This window comes from Spermophilus citellus, assembly GCF_964194105.1.
Source record: "Spermophilus citellus genome assembly, chromosome: 9".
Taxonomy (NCBI): Eukaryota; Metazoa; Chordata; class Mammalia; order Rodentia; family Sciuridae; genus Spermophilus; species Spermophilus citellus.
In genome coordinates this window covers 99813049-99835429 of record NC_138191.1, presented here as the reverse complement: position 1 = coordinate 99835429, position 22381 = coordinate 99813049, and the positions used below count along the sequence as shown (strand labels likewise).

At 35.3% G+C, this 22381-nt stretch overlaps 1 protein-coding gene across 2 annotated transcripts in view; it reads right to left on the bottom strand.

Moving 5' to 3' along the window:
- Window positions 1-22381, bottom strand: part of FAF1 (Fas associated factor 1) — a 401623-nt gene that overhangs the window by 270318 nt on the left and 108924 nt on the right. For both annotated transcript variants that reach the window (XM_081307503.1, XM_081307502.1), the window contains 2 exons: window positions 14791-14837; window positions 1835-2040 (listed from right to left, as the gene is read on the bottom strand). In XM_081307503.1, the coding sequence (XP_081163629.1) occupies window positions 1835-2040; window positions 14791-14837 (253 nt within the window). The remainder of the gene's footprint in view (window positions 1-1834; window positions 2041-14790; window positions 14838-22381) is intronic.

Sequence of the window (22381 nt, the reverse complement as noted above, 5' to 3'; positions counted from 1 at the left end):
AAAGTATATGAAGATATAAAGTTCACTGGTAAAACTAAATGTATAGACAAATGCAGAATTCTATATTATGGTTTTAAGTCATTGTTAACCTGCTATGTAACTTAAAAGACAGTGCAAAAAAAAAAAAAAAAACAGCAAAATAATGGATGCCCAATATAAAATGATGTATCATTTATGACAATAACATAAAATATCCAGAGTGGGGAGAAATAAGACAGAAGAGAATGTATATGATTAAAATTTGTATATTATTAAAGATTTTTTTAATGACATAAAGAGTAGTTTAGTGGATTTTTTAAAAAGATTCAAGTGTATGCTATTACAAAAGACTGAATTTAGATTTATGGATACACAAAGGATAGAAAAATATCCCATTCCAATAATAATGAAAATTAGGAGTGGCCATATTTACATAAACAAAACCAACTAAGTCAAAACTTGTCACAAAAGACAACGAAGGATATTTTATGATAATTAAAGGGTCAATTAAAATTACAAATATATAGCATCAGAGTACCCAAATATATGAAACAAACATAAAACTGATGGCAGAAACAGAAATCAACATAATTAGAGTAAAGGATTTCAATATTTTACCTTCAATAATGAGAACATCCAGCTAGAAGATCATAAGAAAACAAATGAACAATGCTATAGATCCATTCAGTTAACAGAAAAAAAAGTCAATTATGACAGTTCAGTGAGTAAGAGAGAAATCGTGGTAAAGGTAAAACTGGAAATATAGGCAGGGGCCTAATTAAGCAGGAACTTACAAGTCATGTTAAAATTTTATCCTAAAAAACAATGAAAAGTTTTTGAACAGTTTTAAGTGAGAGAATAATATAGTCTGATTATTGTTTAGTGTTTCAACAGTTTTGTTTCTCAATGCCAATTAGTGAAACTGTATTACAAAATGATTTCCCACAAAATGAACAAAGGCAAAATTTCAAATTTATCTAGATTTAAGGCAAAACTACATTAAAATAGAAATTAATACAATTTCTCAGTCTATAACAAAATTGGATCAAATAAGCTGAACCAAATACGACTTCAATATGGTTAAGCTAGAGTAACTTAGTTACTTAAAGTAAGTTAAAGTCTATCCAAAAATGGCAAGCACATATTTTGAGTTTCCTTTAATAGGATTTCTCAACTGGCAGAGAGAGAAAATTTAAAAAAGAATACATCAGGTAGTGTCAATGTGAGAGTATTAAGTAGAACCTTTAGAAGTAATTAGGCAATGAGGGTTCTGCCCTTTAGAGATGCTTATTAAAGGGCTTGACAAAGAAAACTCATTCCTTTGCCCTTCCGCTTTATGCCATGTGAGAACCCAGCAGTCCTCCCTCCAGAGGTACCATTTTGGAAGCAGAAAGCAGCTATCACCAGACACTCAACCTGCCAGTGCCTTGATCTTTGATTTCCCAATCCTCAGAAATAGGAGAAAATAAATTTTTTTTCTTCACAAATTATCCAGGCTCGGGTATTCTGTTACTGCACAAAACTAAGAAGCATACTACAAAAAATGAATGTGTTCTAGTAATAAAACTGGTATGCAATGTTCCCAATAATTATAGTATTTTTGATTTGCATCAGCCCTAAAATAGCAGCATACACCATCTCATCCATGTGGAACAACAAAAAACAATTATTCTTAAACTTACCTCAAACTCACAGAACACAACAATCGACCTGTATGAGAAAGCATCAGTTTCAATTTGTTCCCCCCCACACAACCCTTCTTGGTAGCAATCAACTCAAAAGAAAAGAATTTCAACCGAATATATACCTAATTAATTACTCATTTGTGAGGACTTTATGGTATAGAAATTCTTACCAACAGTACAGCTGTCTTCAAGTACCACATCAACATTTCTGTCTCTGTACTCAACTCTGAAATCCAGCATACGAGGTTGCCTTTCTACAATCTGCCTAGATGGCATCACAGGTCGAAACGCTGAAGAAGAGGAGGGAGTAGTAGCTGGAGCTGGGTGACTTGCTGGATCAAATGCAGGGCCTGGTATGGTCTCACCTCCATAATCACTACAACGTTAACAGAAAAGAAGAATTATCATCAAATAGATCATTATAGAATACTACTAAGGACCCTCTTCATCCTTGACTTCTATATTCTTCCTATGAAGTTTACACACCCATGAGTCAAGACCAAACTTAAGTTCCACTTCCTCCAATAAATCTTTTTCAGGGACCAAAGGCCACAATATCACACACTCTACTTTCCACAAAGACTATTTGGAAATTTTACAGCTTTATTCCTCACTTCTACCCCCTCTAACTCGTGGTCTTCAAAGACTTTTTTTTTCCTAGTCCACAGAGAAAAGAGAAAACATCAAGAGGAATTCCCCTTAACATCAAATCCACAAACTAACCCAGATATGCACTCTCCCTCACTCTCTCTTCATATAAAATACAGGGGACACCATTGTTCCTATATGAAAAATCTAATACCATCTTCTATTAGCTTTACATTAAGGATTATACCTCCTTTCCTTTCCAGTATCTTTGGTAACTCCTGTGTTCTGGATTCTCTGCTCCCCCAACCCTGCCCCAATTCTGTGAATAACATTTAAACATATTTCAAATCTTTTGTCTTCTTAAGAAAAATGAAATCATAGATCTGTCTACTTAATAGCTGTTTCATTTGTAAAATGGGAAAAATAATTATATTTGGACAACGCTAGTACCCTAGTAAGATCTCGAACCACAAACTCAGTGTATCTAAACCTTCATTAATGTTTCCCCAAGTCTGATCCTCCTTGATTATTCTTAATATCAGCAGCCTAATCCAGAAACCTCTGGTGTTATCCTTGATGCCTTCTTTTCTTCAACTCCCAAGTCTAATCAGTTCTTTCAATTTTACCTCCTAAATCTTTTAGATAAATAATCCACCTTTACTCTCTTATTAAACTGCTACCTTAATCCAAGTCACAATCATCTCTTGTACCAACTAACATAACAGCCTCCCAACTAATCTCTTACTACATTCTCTTGCTCCCCTGCAATCCATTCCATACCACCTGTTATGGTTTGGATGTGAGGTAACCCCCAAAAGCTCACATGAGAGTAAAAGTTCAGAGGAGAAATGATTGAGTTGTGAGATTCTAGCCCAATCAGTGATTTAATCCCCTGATAGGGAATAGCTGAGTGGAACTGAAGTGGTAGGGTGTGGCTGAAGAAGGTGGGCATTGTGGCATGGCTTTGGGAACTTATATCTGGCAAGTGGAATCTCTGCTTTTTGATTACTATGATGTGAACTGCTTCCCTCTGCCACACACTCCACCATGATGTTCAGCCTCATCTTTAGCCCCAAGAAATGGAGCTGGATTTGATAGACTAAGACCTGTGAAACTGTGAGCCCTCAAATAAACTTTTCCTCCACTACAGTTGTTTTGGTCAGATCCTTTAGTTACAGCAGTGAAAAGCTGACTAAAACACCATCCCTAAAGTGAAATTAAAGAAAAAAAATGTCTTTGTACATTTTATTTCTTAATCTTTCCATTAATCCTGACAGCTCTTCTAATAGAGTACCCTTTAAAGCCCTGATTTGAATCCTACCTTTCCATTCTCATCCTGTAGCATGTTAATAACCACAACTGTCTTCATTAATTTTATCTTACCTTGGTCCTTAACATTTCACCAAAGAACATAAGCTATTCCTTCAAAGAAAAGTTTTTCTTCACCAAATCAATCTCACTTCTATTTTTCTTAGACCTAATTATATTTCATATTTCATATCTCTGACTGAATATATTTCTTTTTCTTTTATTGGTTGTTCACAACATTACAAAGCTCTTAACATATCATATTTCATACATTAAGATTGAAGTGGGTTATGAACTCCCAATCTTTACCCCAAATGCAGATTGCAGAATCACGTCGGTTACACATCCACAATTTTACATAATGCCCTATTAGTAACTGTTGTATTCTGCTACCTTTCCTATCCCCTAATATCCCCCCTCCCCTTCCCTCACATCTTCTCTCTCTACCCCATCTACTGTAATTCATTTCTCTCCTTGTTTATTTTCCCATTCCCCTCACAACCTCTTATATGTAATTTTGTATAGCAATGAGGGTCTCCCTTCATTTCCATGCAATTTCCCTTTTCTCTCCCTTTCCCTCCCATCTCATGACTCTGTTTAATGTTAATCTTTTCTTCCTGCTCTTCCTCCCTGCTCTGTTCATAGTTGCTCTCATTATATCAAAGAAGACATTTGGTATTTGTTTTTTAGGGATTGGCTAGCTTCACTAAGCATAATCTGCTCTAGTGCCATCCATTTCCCTGCAAATTCCATGATTTTGTCATTTTTTAATGCTGCGTAGTACTCCATGGTGTATATATGCCACATTTTTTTTTATCCATTCATCTATTGAAGGGCATCTGGGTTGGTTCCACAGTCTAGCTATTATGAATTGTGATGCTATGAACATCGATGTGGCAGTATCCCTGTAGCATGCTCTTTTAAGGTCTTCAGGGAATAGTCCGAGAAGGGCAATAGCAGGGTCAAATGGTGGTTCCATTCCCAGCTTTCCCAGGAATCTCCATACCGCTTTCCAAACTGGCCGCACAAATTTGCAGTCCCACCAGCAATGTACAAGTGTACCCTTTTCTCCACATCCTCGCCAGCACTTGTTGTTGTTTGACTTCATAGTGGCTGCCAATCTTACTGGAGTGAGATGGTATCTTAGGGTGGTTTTGATTTGCATTTCTCTGACTGCTAGAGATGGTGAGCATTTTTTCATGTACTTGTTGATTGATTGTATATCCTCCTCTGAGAAGTGTCTGTTCAGGTCCTTGGCCCATTTGTTGATTGGGTTATTTGTTATCTTAGTGTCTAATTTTTTGAGTTCTTTGTATACTCTGGATATTAGGGCTCTATCTGAAGTGTGAGGAGTAAAAATTTGTTCCCAGGATGTAGGCTCCCTATTTACCTCTCTTATTGTTTCTCTTGCTGAGAAAAAACTTTTTAGTTTAAGTAAGTCCCATTTGTTGATTCTTGTTATTAACTCTTGTGCTATGGGTGTCCTATTAAGGAATTTGGAGCCCGACCCCACAATATGTAGATCCGAGCCAACTTTTTCTTCTATCAGACGCAGAGTCTCTGATTTGATATCAAGCTCCTTGATCCATTTTGAGTTAACTTTTGTGCATGGCAAGAGAAAGGGATTCAGTTTCATTTTGTTGCATATGGATTTCCAGTTTTCCCAGCACCATTTGTTGAAGATGCTATCCTTCCTCCATTGCATGTTTTTAGCCACTTTATCAAACATAAGATAGTTGTAACTTTGTGGATTAGTCTCTGTGTCCTCTAGTCTGTACCATTGGTCCACCCGCCTGTTTTGGTACCAGTACCATGCTGTTTTTGTCACTATTGCTCTGTAATATAGTTTGAAATCTGGTATCGCTATACCGCCTGATTCACACTTCCTGCTTAGAATTGCTTTTGCTATTCTGGGTCTTTTATTTTTCCATATGAATTTCATGATTGCTTTCTCTATTTCTACAAGAAATGCCGTTGGGATTTTGATTGGCATTGCATTAAACCTATAGAGAACTTTTGGTAATATCGCCATTTTGATAATGTTAGTTCTGCCTATCCATGAACAGGGTATATTTTTCCATCTCCTAAGATCTTCTTCTACTTCTCTCTTTAGGGTTCTGTAGTTGATTGTATAAGCCTTTCACCTCTTTTGTTAGGTTGATTCCCAAGTATTTTATTTTTTTTGAGGATATTGTGAATGGAGTGTTTTTCCTCATTTCCGTTTCAGATGTTTTGTCTGACTGAATATATTTCAATTCATTTTGTTACCATACACTAGGTCTAATTCTCTACCGATATTATAATTAAAAATTTGCAGACAGCAGAATGCATTTTGATTCATTGTACACTATTGCAGTACAACTTTACATTTCTATGATTGCACATGATAGTGTCACACTATATGTGCAGTCATACATGTACCTAAGGTAATGATGTCCATCTCATTCCACCATCTTTCCTGTCCCTATGAACCCTCCTTGCCCTCTCTCCCCTTTGCCCAAAGTTCCTCAATTTTCCCCATGCCTCCCCCTGCCCGTTATGGATCAGCATCCACTTATCAGAGAAAACATTTGGCCTTTGATTTTTGGGGATTGGCTTACTTTGCTTAGCATGGTATTCTCCAACTCCATCCATTTACCTCCAAATGCCATAATTTTATTCTCTTTTAATACTGAGTAATATTCCATTGTGTATATATATCACATTTTCTTTATCTATTCATCTACTGAAGAGCATCTAGGTTGCTTCCACAGTTTAGCTATTGTGAATTGAGCTGCTATGAACATTGATGTGGCTGCATTACTGTAGTATGCTGATTTTAAATCCTTTGGGTATAAACTGAGGTGTGGGATAGCTGGGTCAAATGGTGGTGCCATTCCAAACTTTCTAAGGAATCTGCATCTGTTTTGATGCAGACTGCATCAATTTTCAGTCTAGCCAGCAATGTATAAGTGTGCCATTTCCCCCACATCCTCCCAATATTTATTATTGTCTGTATTCTTGATAACTGCCAATCTGACTGGCGTGAGATAAAATCTTAGTTTTGATTTGCATTTCTCTAATTACTAGATATGTTGAACACTTTTTCATATATTTGTTGATCAAATGTATATCTTCTTCTGAGAAGTGTCTTTCAGCTCATTAGCCCATTTATTGATTGGGTTGTTTATTTTTTTGATGTTAAGTTTTTGGTTCTTTAGTGCTCTATCTGATGTGTGTGTGGCAAAAATTTGCTTCCAAAATGAAGGCTCTGTCCACCTCATTGATTGTTTCTTTTAGCTTTTTAGTTTGAGTCCATCCCACTTATTCTTTCTTTCTTTTTTTTTTACTTGTCAATGCACCTTTATTTATTTATTAATTTATATGTGGTGCTGAGAATCGAACACAGTGCCTCACACATGCTAGGCAAGCACTCTACCACTAAGCCACAACCTCAGCCCCGCCATTTATTAATTCTTGATTTTATTTCTTGTGCTTTAGAAATCTTGTTAAGAAAGTTGGGGCCTAATCTGACATGATGAAGATTTGGGCCTACTTTTTCCTCTATTAGGCGCAGGGTCTCTGGACTAATTCCTTGACCCACTTTGAGTTGAGCTTTGTGCATCGCATTTTTTTTTTTTTTACATCTGTATCCTTTGCTCCGAGCTCAATATTTTTTACATGGCAATCAAATAATACGAGGCAATCAAATATTTGCCAAACTAATAAATGAGGAATAATCATTCAAAACACTGGATTTTTTTCTGACTTAATTTGTGATATGCATTGTCACCTTTTTGTTTCCTCACTAAAGGAAAAGTTTGGGAAGGGAGGGAACATAAAGTATGGTTTAGTTGCAGCATCATTTTGTATGTGTCTTCCACCACCACCAGATCTCAAGACCAGCTCTAAAACATTTTTATTCTCCCCTGGAATTTAAGGAAAAAGAATAGACTGGGAACCTGCACAGAAACAACAACAACCAATACATACTCAATTGAAGCACTGCTCAAACAACCAAGCAAGAGAGAATATTTATGTCAATTTCCTTTCATCATACTATTGCTCTGATGTTTATCAAACTATAGATTACACAGTTGATTCAGAGATTTGTGATCAGTCTTTTAAAAACCAGAATAGAATAGAAATTATTGGGATATGTCACTTAAGAGGATCAAGTGTTTCATAAAACTTTGTATTCTATCACATATTTGCATATGTGTGTCTGAGCTTCCAAGTGTTTCTCATTATAGGTTAAAGGAAAAAAAAAATTCAAAAGCAAAGTTCAGATCTCACCACAGAGCACACTTCAGTAATCACTGATCCAAACACAAAAATCTACCCTCTCTCCCACTTGTTAAATTCAAAGAAAGTAATCCTATAAATAAGACATGGGAACTGAGAAATGTCCAAAAGAGGAAAGCATGATATTGTTGAAATCCAATGTGAGTTCCTAAATATCTATGAACAGAAACTATGCAATGAAACTTCTTCATCTCTCTAATATTTGCCACAACTTCTCAAACCCTAAGAAAAACAGCTTAGGACACTAAGCAGGTAACTGACTTATTGTTTCTTGAGTCCAAAATATCCTTCTATATATCTTCTATTTGAGTCCATCTGAGATACAGAAGCTGAGAAACTGAAAAACTGTATTTTCCTTTGCTAGATGGTTTCCTGCAACAGGGGTTATTAGTTAGGAGGAAGGAAGTCAAGACTTCTTACCTCTTGGTTGCATGCATTTCCATCAGCATCACCTAAAGGTTCCAGTCCTCTCCTTTTTTTAATTAATTTTTTTATTTATAATATGACAAAGGAATACATTACAATTCTTATTACATATATAGAGCACAATTTTTCATATCTCTGGTTGTATACAAAGTATATTCATACCAATTCATGTCTTCGTACATGTACTTTGGATAATAATGTCCATTACATTCCACCATCATTTCTAACCCCCTGCCCCCTTCTTTCCCCTCCCACCCCTCTGCCCTATCTAGAGTTCATCTATTCCTCCCATGCTCCCCTTCCCTACTCCACTATGAATCACCAGCTTCTTCTCCCCCATTCCAACCTCCTCCGTACTGGGGATTAAACCCATGGCCTCATGCATGCTATACGAGTGCTATACCACTGAACCATATCAACAGCCCTATAACCAGCTTCTTGATATTCCTACAGATACCAGCAGCAGCTGGACAATGTGTGTTCATAGGTCTGACCCCTGTTCCATAGACCCCCTCTGAGCCTCATTTAAGAGTATTAACTTCTTCCATCAGTTACTATATCTAAGGTTCACCTTTTTGCTCTTTTGTCTTTCACACCTGTATAACCAACACTACATTAATGTTTCTCTGTTCTAATACATAGACTTTCATTTTCCTGACTAGATCCTAAGGGGTCCTGGGAAACATACTTTTAAAGATAAGATTGGAGAACTGGCTTGCTTATGTCCTTGACCTTCAATTCATTGCTAGTTCCTTGCCAAGAGAAAATGTGATACTAGTGATCCATACCATGCATTGGAAAAATGATTAATTATGTATAGCTCATTGTGATGATATGTCTACTGTACATATACCCTCCTACAACATCATCCATGAAGTCATGAAGGACACTGCATTTTAGAATTAAAAAATATATTAGTAAACGAATCTATATCCTTGAAAAACTTTGTAGTGGCTTTCTTCTGTGGGCTGGAATGAAATGAGTACAAGACACCACTGACAGTCTTCCTAATGAGCATGATAAGATACCAGAATGGTAGAAATCAAATGGCAAAATTTAATGATAAGAAAAAAATATGAGCAATTACACTAAAGGACAAAAGCAGCAATCAATTTGCAGAGACCTTTAATAGTGCTTCACTAAGCCACAGTATTTCTATGGAAAAAAATTTAAGGTCAGGCCATGAAAATATTACTTGATCTATGAACAACAGAAACTTTAAACCTGGCAGCTTAAATCCCAACTTCAGTAACCAAAATGGATAGTCAGTCACTCCCAGAGTTTCTAAGCACAAGTAGTTTACAAACATAAAATCGCTGGATTAAATGGGAGTTCTGGACCCCACAAAAACAATGCAACAGAGACACAAGTGTGTACTGTAAATTTTATTCTAAGATATTTCCTAAGACATCTGCAGCTGTTTACTAGCTTCTGTGTACTAATTAAAATACTCAAAATTTTAGGGCACTGACAGATTCTGCCTCCTGAAATGATGCTAACTCCTAGAGATTTTTCAAAGTGAAAGGTTACAATGTAAATGAAGTCTTGGCATAAACTGGTTCTTTGTAGGTTCAAGTAAGTTCAATCTGTCAACTTTCCCTACAGTTATTCCCCCAGGTCCCAAATGCATACTAGAAAGACACAGTAACTGCCAGAAATCCTACACTGATTTCCTGATCCACAGAGTTAGGGTTATTAGCAAATGATCTTCCGCATATTTTTTATTTTGTACACTAATTTGCAAGCATCATGACAAGCATTTTACTTTCACCCAACACAGTATACCTTCATTGTCTTTTTCTGAAGATACTATGTTAGTTTCCTGCCATTGTCACAATAATCTAATCCAGAAAGATCCTGATCACCTAGACATTCCACAGAACAATATCACATTGATGATAATGAGGATTGAACCTAAAAGAACAGAAGTAGTAACTGATGTTTTGATATAACACATGCATGCTACACACTCAAAAAAATGCAAGGGCCTTCTGTCTTAATAGGAGTCTACTAACTTAATAAAGCTTCTGGGGTCCAGTGGTCAAAATCATGTTGGGATGAAATATCTGTTGCTATGCCTTGCATTTCCCATCAATAACTAAGAGATAAGTAAGCTAACGAAAGAAGAAAAAACTTAAGACTAGGAAGAGAAAAATTAGGTATGTATAATATGCTGGCACCAACCAAAAATTGACTGATCCAATATTATAGCCTCAATCAAAGTTATGCCTGAAAAACAGCAGTGAAAGAAAAGCCTCCTAGTGGGGATAAGTTAAAATTGCACCACAGGTTGGCCATTTCATTTGGAAGAAGAGAGCCACTAAGGTACAAATCTTCTTTGAATCATAAACAATTAATGGGCTAGAGAATGATCAGGACTTGGAAAGAATAAAACTGGAAAACTGGGTAACTAGAAAGAATGAGGAACACACATAAAATTTTTCCTATACATTACCCATTAAAGAAAAGGCTCTCAATAACATAGATAAGAAGACATTGTTGTTTAGTCAGCTTTTTTTTTCCCACTTGCTACTTGTACATTAATGTACAAAGGGATGGAGGCTAGGCATGGGCACAACAAGGACTTCCTAGTAATATTTTTTTTTCCAATAAGGAAAGAGGCAATGATCTGTCTTCACTGGGAAGGAAGGAAGGAAGGAAGGAAGGAAGGAAGGAAGGAAGGAAGGAAGGAAGGAAGGAAGGAGGGAGGGAGGGAGGGAGGGAGGGAGGGAGGGAGGGAGGGAACGAACCATTTTTCTGGATATAAAATTGTATTCTCTGACAGTAATGCTTCGGCTAGTACTACCATTCATAGGTTTGGAAAATATCTTATTCATCTATGGCTTTCAACATAAGCCTGGTTCTAACTAATGAACTCATTTCACAATGAAAGAAGTATAGCACTGAGCTTATTTGTATATGCCATCAGACTTAGCTAACCTAACAAAACAGGCTTACTAGAAACTCCATAAGCAAAACTCAGTATATAAAACAAAGTGACCTCAAAGCTTGGGGCTGCACCTTAATAAAGGATATGGTATATGCTTTATATCAGTGAACTAAAACACCAGGCTATTTCTCCTAGTGCCAAAAAAAAAAAAAAATGTGCATAGAAATTAAGTAATGGTTTCTTTCATTATGTTCAATAACTTAACAAAATTTTGCTTCTGCAACTTTGGGCTTCAATGGTTCAGAGATCATAGCACTTACGGATATAATGTTTCCAGAATACTTTCACTGAATTAGAACTTTGCAACATTGCTTGGCCATTTTGTACTCTTCATTGCACTGAATCACTCAGCAAAGGAAGGGTTATTGGCTGGCATGATTGGTTTTGATTACAAAGAAAATATTGGGGTTGCTGCTATTACTGGGTCCAGAGAATCTTTTTTAGGACATACCCAATAACAAGAATTAATGGAAAATTGTAACTAATAAAAAAAAAAAGATGGTTGCATTGAGGATTATGATTTTCCAAGCACGAAGGTCTGAGTTATCCCCAAAGGTAAAAACTTTTGACCATTAGAAGGTTGAAGATAGGGAATACAAAATAAATAGTGGAAAAAGAAACTGCAAATATTAACTATGGCCTTGTGACCAGTAACAGAAAAGGGAATTTTGAGGCATAAATGTGCTTGCCAGTGGATGGACATGCATGCCTGCGCACGCACACCCACACCCACACACACTACATAAAACTTTCTTCTTGTGCCTCGTACATTAATCCTACCAACCTTGCACATGTCACTCCTACAGCGGCACTCACTCTGTTTTAGCATCATAATTGATGTTATCTTTTTTTCAACACTTTTTTCACAAGCCTTTTCACATCCTGTAGGACTGCCAGCAAAACCGGACTTCCTTCTCATGTGTCTAAGATCAAGTTTTCAGGGCTTTCCCTCTGGCCTTCAAAGTTCTGTTGACTTCAACCTCTCCCAAACTCTGTCCTTTATTCCTATAGCACTTTCCTTTGTGCCCTATGTTGCCAGCAAGGGCCATTCCAGTTAATCTAAGCTAAAGCTGCTTTTTAGCTTGGAGTTGTAGCCTTGACTTTGGTCCCCCAACAGGCCTCAAGCCAGCATACCCATCTCAGGGAATACTGAAGCTATGAATCTGAAATAACCCTTGGTCTCTCCTCTTCATCAACTAGCAAAAACTACCTTCATTTGAGCATAGTAATTCAGCTGTTTTCTGCAATCATTTCATTTGTGTTGTCTCAGCATCACCTTTTTGCTCTTTCAACCCTCTCCATATCTTTGTAACTGATTCCCTATATGAAATTCTGTTGAAATCACTAGGGTGTTTGTTATTATTCCTTTACTAAGACCTAACTCTCAGAGGTAGTATAATATTTTTAATCACAGCAGACTATCTTGTATACTTGTCAGCCACAACATTTTTGTTGTTATTGTTTTATTTGAGACAAAGTCTCCCTAAGTTGACCAACCTGGCCTAGAACTTTCGATCTTCCTGCCTCAGTCTCCCTGGGAAGCTGGGATTACAGATACACACCACCAGGCCTGGCTACAAAGTTGTGTTTCTTAAAGTTATCATTTGGAAATTTTCTTATTAATTATAATTCCTTTATTTCAGGTTCACTCAAAAAATAATGAATTTAAAATTTGGAGAGTTTTTAAATGACATCCAAACTTTAAAAATAACATTCAATTTTTTGTTAATAAAAATGACAATCCTATAATTTCACTTCCTCATTATTCTTACTAATCAATAATTTTTAAAAGGATTGTGGTAGGTGCTTGCTTTGACAGCACATTCACTATAATTGGAACAATACAGAGATCAGCATGACCCCTATGCAAGAACAACATGCAAATTCGTGAATCATTGTTGTTGTTTTTTTCCCTCATTTGTCCACTCAAGTTGAACTATGTTCAGTAACTTTACTACTGGACACTTTCTCACCCCTCTTACCACCCATTAAGGATACCTGGGCTTTGTATTCTTCTCCCCTCTGGTACTAGAAATGGAACCCAGGCTTTGTGCATACTAAGAACTTCACCATGGTAATTAACACTGAAGAATGAAACTGGAGTCGTATTTAGCAGTCTAAACTTTCTACCCCAATAAATTAAAAACTGAGCATGAAAGATGTTTCTGTAATCATCTGGTTTGCTTTCTAGACAGGGCTTCAATAGAACTGAATTGCTTTTGAACACACACACACACACACACACACACACACAAATGGCTGGTACAGATTTTGGAAGCCAGCCACATTTACTCTGCACATGTCACTCTGACAATTTTTTAAAAGGGCGTAGGGGAACAGGCTTCACCTAGAACCATTCATTAATCATTAAGGGTGATACAGGTACCAATAGAATTTGCTTTCATCCTAAGTACACTGTTTCCTACAAAATGTAGCACATTTTGCAATTCAGGGCGAAATTTTTTTGAAGTTATTGCAAGAGCACTTTTATTCGTCTCCAAAACAACTTTATTCCTAGTCCACTGTTTTCTATTTGCCTCATCTGTACTTAGTAGAGCATGCTTCAGTGATTTAGCAATCCCAGCCACCAAAACACAGCCAAAGTTTGAATTGAGAAGGGTAGGCAGGGGCGGGAGGAGATCAAGTAATTACACTACACTTGGAAGGGGGAATGGTTTTACCTTCTATAACTTTTTAGTTTATTCTTTTTTATTAATTTTTTTTATTTCTAGTTGTAGGTGGACATAATCCCTCCATTTTATTTATTTATATGTGGTAACTGAGAATCAAACCCAGTGCCCCACACATAGCAGGCACCAGGTATTTTTAACTTAATGTTTTAACTATTATGGTTCTCTTGGCCTCATCTTATAATTCTACCTTTTGACTAAGAATCAAAATCAACAAAACCAGTCCACATGTTAACACTGTATATTTCAGAAAAACAGTTCAGTGTTCTGTAAAGTTTCATCATTAAGAATTTACTCAAATTGTTGAATGCTATCATATGATTTAGAAACCGAAATGGGGAGTGGGGAGTTATAATCATCTTGGAGATAAAGGCTGAATAGTTAACATTATGACAAACATACTCTGAACCATGTTTCATTTTCTCAGTGCCAATCAACGGTTTAAAGAATTCGGTTCCTTCCATCCTATAAAACAAGAGATGACCTTTAAAAGTTTTCTTAATAATAAAATAAACAACCTTAAAAGATGATGTTACCCAATACAAAAAAATATTATACAGTTAAAAGTTGGAGACTTTATGGACTTAATATAACAAAAAAATGTCTGAAAGAACAATGAACTTTCACACCAAAAATCAAATCCTCTATTAAAAAGAAACAAAGGGCTGGTTTTGTGGCAGTGGTACAGTGCTTGCCTGGCACACATGAGGCACTGGGTTTGATTCTCAGCACCACATAAAAACAAAATAAGGATATTGTGTCCACATACAACTAAATATATATATATATATATATATATATATATATATATATATATATATATATATATTTAATTGAAACAAAAAATTAACAACTTTCTATTTTACACTTTACAACATACCTTTGTAGAATGCCATTTTCCTGGGGTATTACACCATTGATAGCTGCCTGCAAACAAGAAACAGAGAAGGCCATTAAAAAAAACAAAAACAAATAACTGTACAAGGGGGATAGGGAACACTGTAAAGGGGAAGTATAGTTTGAAATATGTATAAGAGCAAAATAATTCCTTAATGATGTGAAATATGAAATACTCTTCCTCTCTTTCTCTCTCTTTGCAGGGTGGGGAGGTTACAGACAATTGAACACAGGGATGCTCTACCACTGAGCTACACTCCGGTTCTTTTTGTTTATTTAGTTTTTCTTTTTCTTTCTTTTTTAAATGTGGTGCTGGGGATCGAACCCAGTGCCTCACGGGTAGTAGGGAAGCACTCTACCACTTAGCCACAACCCCTATACCCTAGTCCTTTTTATCTTGTATTTTGAGATAGGGTTTTTCACAAATTGCTGAGGATGACCTGGAACTTTCGATCTCCCTGCTTCAGCCTCTCAAGTTACTGTGATTATAGGAATGCACCAGGCACCAAAACATTAAATGTTTCTCTACTTCTTGATACTAAAACAGTATTTTAGAAAATTTTTTAAAGACCTATGCATTTGGCACAGAAATTCTCATTTAAGCAAAACATCCATAAAAACAATGCATAAGGATGTCAGAACAAGTAAAATCAATATCTTAAACTAATCTTTTTAACATTATTTCTTTCATCAGATTGAGAGGTTCAACAGTCACAAATGAAAATCTCAATGAGAATGCAAAAATTAGTGAAGAATTAAATTCATTCTTTGATATAATAATCATTATTCTTAATGAAAATAACATTGATAAAGGAAAGAATGTAGAGGTAAAAGTTATTTGATAAACCTAACATCATGACTATAATATAAGGTAACAAAAGAAAGCAGGAGATGTTTCCTTATAAAAATATTTCTGACACTCTTCTCTTAACTAATAAGTTCCCAAGTAGTAAGCACAGCACAGGTATGAAATGACATGAATGTTTTTGAGGGCTTCTAAGCAGGCAAGCTGTCCCATCCAGGACTATGGGCAGCTCTCTGCAGGGTAAGCGATATTCTCTGGGGAAAACAACAACAGAAAAAACAAAATCACAACCTTTCCATCTTTGCTTTTCTACCATACAAATTTCTTCTTTCCTTCCCTTGCCCATGCACCAAAAAAAAAAAAAAAGAATGAAGATGAAAATTAAACACAAACACATGAACAACTAAGACTTGAATGTTTAATCAGCTACCTGGAAACGAAGTGCCAAAAGGAGTTCATGTATTCTGAAAAACATTAATTTACATATTTGCCAGAGTGGGGTCAATTTTACAGTGGTGAACTGCTGAATGGAGATAGATAAAGCAAAGGGTAAGATACTTGGTATAAATTTTGAGAGTTGTAAAGTTCTACTGGGAAGGAAGGAAGGAAGGAAGGAAGGAAGGAAGGAAGGAAGGAAGGGAGGGAGGGAGGGAGGGAGGGAGGGAGGGAGGGAGGGAGGGGAAGGGAAGGGAAGGGAAGGGAGGGAGGGAAGGAAGGGAAGGAAGGAAGGGAAGGAAGGGAAGGAAGGAAGGAAGGAAGGAAGGAAGGAAGGAAGGAAGGAAGGAATCCACAGGTTAATACAGCAGAGGATACACAGACATCTAAAAACTGACAAGTCTGGAAAATTGACTTTTTCAATTAAGTCAAGCAAATGGTAAAATTGGTTTTCAAGATCGAAGATTCAATAGAAGCATCTTTTCCTAGTGACAGGTCAATTATCCCCCTTGTTGAAAGCAAAGTTTCTAAATACAAATATCTCACAAATATTAAATAACATAAAATGTTTAAGAAAATACTCTCCAATGTTGGAAAAGAACTAAAATATTAGAGCTTAGTAAGATTTTGGTTCACATTTTCACTAGGGAATGCCACCGTATAATGGAAAAAAATATTAAGGGTTGAGAAAATGCAAACTTTGGATCTAGTCTCTCATATCATCAAAGATTTGATCAGACACTTCTCAAAAGAATATAAATGGCTGATAAACATATATAGAGATGTTCAAAGTAAATAGTCATTAGGCAAATACAAATTAAAATCAAGATTTAATCACACACTCAAATGGTTAGAATTAAATCAGAAAATACAAGTTTTGACATTAATGTCAAGCAACAGGAAGTCTTATATATTATAAAGCAACTTTTCAAAACTGTTTTGACAGTTGTTATAAACGAATAAAGGAAAATATATGCCTAGCAATTCTACGCTTGAATATTCATCCAAAATGAAAATATACGCCCCAAAAACTTGTATACTAATATTCATGGCTGCTTTATTCACAATACCCAATGCTCAACAGCAGGCAAATGTTTTGGGTATACCACATTGTATGGGTACACTAGCATACTATCCAGCAATGAAAACACACTACAGATACATTCAACTATATGCATGCATCTCAGAAACATGCTAAATGAAAAAAGTTAGATGTAAGGGTAAATACCAAAGCCAGGCACAGTGGTGCATGCCTGTAACCACAGTAGCTCAGAAGGTTGAGGCAGGGAGATCTTGAGTTCAAAGCCAGCCTCTGCAACTCAGTGAGGCCCTAAGCAAACTCAGTGAGACCCTGTCTCTAAATAAAATACAAAAAAAGGGCTGGGGATGTGGCTCAGTGGTTAAGCATCCCTGGGTTCAATCCCTGGTACCAAATGGGGGGCAAGGGAGAAGCAAAGCAAATACTAGTTCAATAACAAATAATAAAAAAAAAATTGACCCAATTCAAAACAAAAGTGCAAAGAATTTGAACAGATATTTCTCCAGAGAATATATAGGAAAAGTTAACAAATACATGTGATATTCAACATCACTGATCATTAGAGTAATGCAAGTTAAAACGACAATGAGTGGGGCTAGGGTCATAGCTCAGTGGTAGAGTGGTTGCCTAGCACATGTGAGGCACTGGGTTCAATCCTCAGCACCACATAAAAATTAAATAAATAAAATAAAGGTATTATGTACATCTACAACTTTAAAAAATTAAAAAAGAAATGGGTCTTTAAAAAAACTACAATGAGATATCATCTCACACTCATTAGGAGGATTACTATTTTAAAAAAACACAAAGAAAAAAAGATGTCTGACACAAGGAAATATTGATGGGGATGGGCAGTTGAATACATAATGTATACAACTGCCAAAATTCATAGAAATGTATACCATTATATCATGTATTTTACTGTCTGTAAATCAATTATTAACAAAATTTGAGTTAACAAAAAAAATACAAATATTGTAACTCCACTTTAATTCATAGTTTCACAGAAAGGTAGAAAAATGCAATCTCAGATGCAAGTGATACTCCATTAGCTATTAAAAGAACCCATCAGGGTTTCTTACCTATCTGGCATCCTTTTTCTCTTTTCTTTTGATAGAAACCCTCCTTTTGCCTTTAGGCAACTACTCCATTCCATATTATATTATAATTGTTTATCATGATCAGTCAACATCTAGATCAATTAGACTCTCTGTTAATGTGTATCTTACATAAATGAACACTGGTTGAAGCTGTGTCCTCACAACAGTATTCAAGAGATACTTTTTTGAGTTTCCAATGGAAAAACTCTGTTTACTAACCTACTCAAGGCCTGGTTTTTCAAATTCTCTTTCAAATCTGTGAGCACCTTGGCATTCTTCCAATAACTTCTGTTTCTATCTTTTCATTCCCTTTACATTCAAACAATGATAACCTGAGATTAGAAAAGGCTACATGACAAATCCAATATAATTCATACCAGAGGCTAATAATTGTTTTAGACGTTGAGACTTTTATCATAGCATTATAATTAGCTATTACTAGTAACCTCCTCAGAAATTACAGACTTCAGATCAATGAAACTAAATACATAAAACATATTTCAAATGTAAAGTTTTTAAATAATTAGAAAACATAAATTTTAAATTTTATGAAAAATTAAACATATTTTCATTATTTCTTTAACGATGGACATTATTAGCAGCTAGAATTAAAAGTACAGACAACTGTATATTCTCTGTTTGGAAAGCCTGTGGAATGGGATAATTTATTATTGTTATTATTACAATATTAGCTTTGTTTTGTTAACCGTACTTCTCTAGAAAATATCTGAAGTACAGAAAAATGCTTTCTAAATTAGTACACTTTTTCTCAATTTCAAATTATTTAGATAGATAGACAGACAATATTTTCAAAATACCTATGTAATTAGATCAGTGGTTACCTGATATTGTATTGATTATTGAGCAGAAAAAGAAAATACCTATGTAATAGGTATTTTGAAAGTACTAGTATTTTAGCATTCACAACTATAATCATACCATCAAGTAAATTCTTCTAATACAACATTCCTTCCTCCATTTATAATGATCCCCTATATACAATATTCTTTCTCTTTTCCACAATCTCCACTAATTCACATTCATTCATTCTTTTATTCATTGATCACCTGATATAATCAAGGCAGTGTTTATGACAGATAACAAGACATGGTCCCTGGGCTGGGGATGTGGCTCAAGCGGTAGCGCGCTCGCCTGGTATGCGTGCGGCCCGGGTTCGATCCCCAGCACCACATACAAACAAAGATGTTGTGTCCACCGAGAACTAGAAAATAAATATTAAAAAAAAAAATTCTCTCTCTCTCTCTCTCACTCTCTCTCCTCTCTCACTCTCTATTTAAAAAAAAAAAAAAAGACATGGTCCTTCCTCAACAGATATTTACAGGAAAAACTCTGTTGGCAATGCAATGTGACAACAGTATTGTATCACAAAGGAAGGAATTCCCACTGTTGTCAAATCAAGCTCAAGACCTAGATCTGAAACATTTCCTTCAAGAAAATTTCAATAACTCAGAACTTTTTCTTAATGATTTTCCTATTATCTTAATTTATTATCATTTATTCATATTATTCATTCATTCATTCAAATATTTCATTCATCCATTCTACATTTAATCAATCCAACAAAATATTTTAAAATCACCAACCTAGAACTGTTCTGGGTACTGATATAACAGTTGTGAACAAGATAGCTAGAAACAAAAGGAATTGAAAACCAAGATCCCATTTACCAAAAATAAAATGTAAGAAAGTTGTTTATGTGACAGTCACCTACATCCCTTCCCCAAGTTCTTTGCCCCTTCGTAAGTAACAATAATTTGACTTGGCTCAGTATCACCTAAAGGCTCACTCACCTCTCTTTTGCTCACTGAATAACCCTTGCCTTATTGTCTAGTCTCTGGGCATGAGACAAAGAAACAGAAAATATCAACTAATCTGCCTTTTATAGATAAAATTTCAAGTTATAACCAAAATGCAATGGAAATATCTGAGGATAGAAGTTTTAAAGATTTATAGAGGGTAGACATCGAATATGATTCAAGGGAGACTTCTGGATCTCAAACAAAACTATTAAGCCATCTCTGCTTTATAATACAAGCAGCAGCAGAAGGAAGACATTTCTCCTTGTTACTAGCAATACTGAATATAGGTGCCCTTGTTTACAGGGTAATGTACATTTCAAAATCAATTTAATTCTAGAAACTAGGTTACAATTACTTTGTGCAAAAGAAAAAAAACTGTGCTGGATATTGTGGATAATACACAGACAAAACCACCCTACACCTTGGGAAACTATGAGGAATAATAGGATAAGTAAACAAAATCTAAAATGTTTACCAGAATACAGAAAGTGTCTCTATTTCAATAAAGGACGACTTAATTGTTGAATTTGGTTGGATAATAAAAACTCTGTTATCTTTTCACTACTATTTTCTCATTACATCTTCTTTTTCTATTCATTATCAAATTCTGATTGCTAAAATTTAACAAAAGACATCCTGAATCTGATCACATCTCACAGTCTCCACAGCGACCACGTAGGTCCACATCTCCAGGCTCTCTCCTGCATTACTGGAATAGGCTCCTAACTGATTTCCTTGCTTTGCCCTTGCTCGCCTTCTGTCTACTCTCATCACAGTGGCCACAGGGAACCTATTAAAATTTAAGTTGGATCATGTCAAACCTCTGCTCAAAATCTTCCACTAAACTTTACTCTGAGAAACAGACAACTTCCTTAGGGTGCCTTACCCATCCTTCACTTCTGTGATCACTAACTTCACTTCCTCCTCCTTTCCTGAGCTATACTTGTCTCCTACTGTTCCTGGAAAATACCAGACCTGAATGCCCACTTAATGGTCTTGGGGTTATTATCCCCCCTGACTGAAATGTTCCTGCCCTCAGATACATGCCTCCCTTATTCACCTCCTCTATGTTTTTATTCAAATGTCACCTATTTAATGTTTCTTTAAAAAAAAATGTTTTCTATCCTGCTTTCAAGAAAACGAACTTTCTACTCTTCTCTGCTTCAATTTTTTTTTTCTTTAGGAATTGTCACTTCATGACATGCTATATAATTTTACTTATTTGTATAACTTATTGCCTGTTCATAAAAATTTAAGCCTTATCAAGGCAGAAATTTTTACCTATTTAGGTTCACTGTTATATTTGAGAGCTTTGCTTATAATATATGCTCAATAAAGGTTTGTTGCTGAATTTCTAAATGTGTTATATGAATTAAACTTCATTATTAAATATCTTTTGGACTTTAAGAGTGAATGTAGAGGAAAGTGAACAACTATTACGTGTAAGGTGTTGTGTATAATAATTACACATCATTTAATTCTCACATTATAAAGCAAACATGTTATAAATTTTGAGAAAGGTGATATTGTGAGGGATTGATTCATCCAAGATTATACACAGTGGCAGAGCTACCATTTAAACTCAGGTCCCTCTAACTTCAAAAGTCCTGTTCTTTTCATTACAAAGCAATTTGGGGAGTTTATTTCTTGACAAAAACATGGAAAAAAAGAACGTGCACTGAGTGAAAAGGGGGTGTACTACAGGTTTTAAATAAATACAGTGTAAATTTCTGTAATGCACTAGCAATATTAATATTTACTAAAGTTCCTTGGCTACTAAGTCTATTTTAAAACAAAAAACAACAAAAAAGGTATTACTTAATACAAAAAAACTGATATATGTTATAACCTTTATAATAATCATATTATGACAAAAGAGGGAAAAATTAAACAAAGGCAAGGAAAAAAGACTAAGATAAATACAAACCAAAAAATAGTATTTTTAATCAATATATTTAATAACATTACGTGTAAATAGGCTAAATGTTCCAAAGATTGTCAGCATAAACTAAAAAAAAGAAAAAAAGAAAAATTTCTGATGACATACCTTAAAAGATAAAATCCTAAAAATATTTAAAGTAGTTTTTAAAACTAGATATAAGAAGAAATACTATGAAAACACTAAATCAAAGGGTTAGTATATGTGTAGTAATACTAGACAAATTAGAATATATAGGCAATAGAGCTTTTCCATAGTAATAAAAGGGTCAGTCTACCAGGAATATATACCATTTCTAAATTTGTAGATCCCTAAAAGTATAGAGTGCAAACTGAATTAAAGGAAAAACAAAATTAAAAAAAAAAAAAAAAAAAAAAAGCCAGGCACAGTGACACACACCTGTAATCCCAGCAGTTTAGGAGGCTGAGCCAGGAAA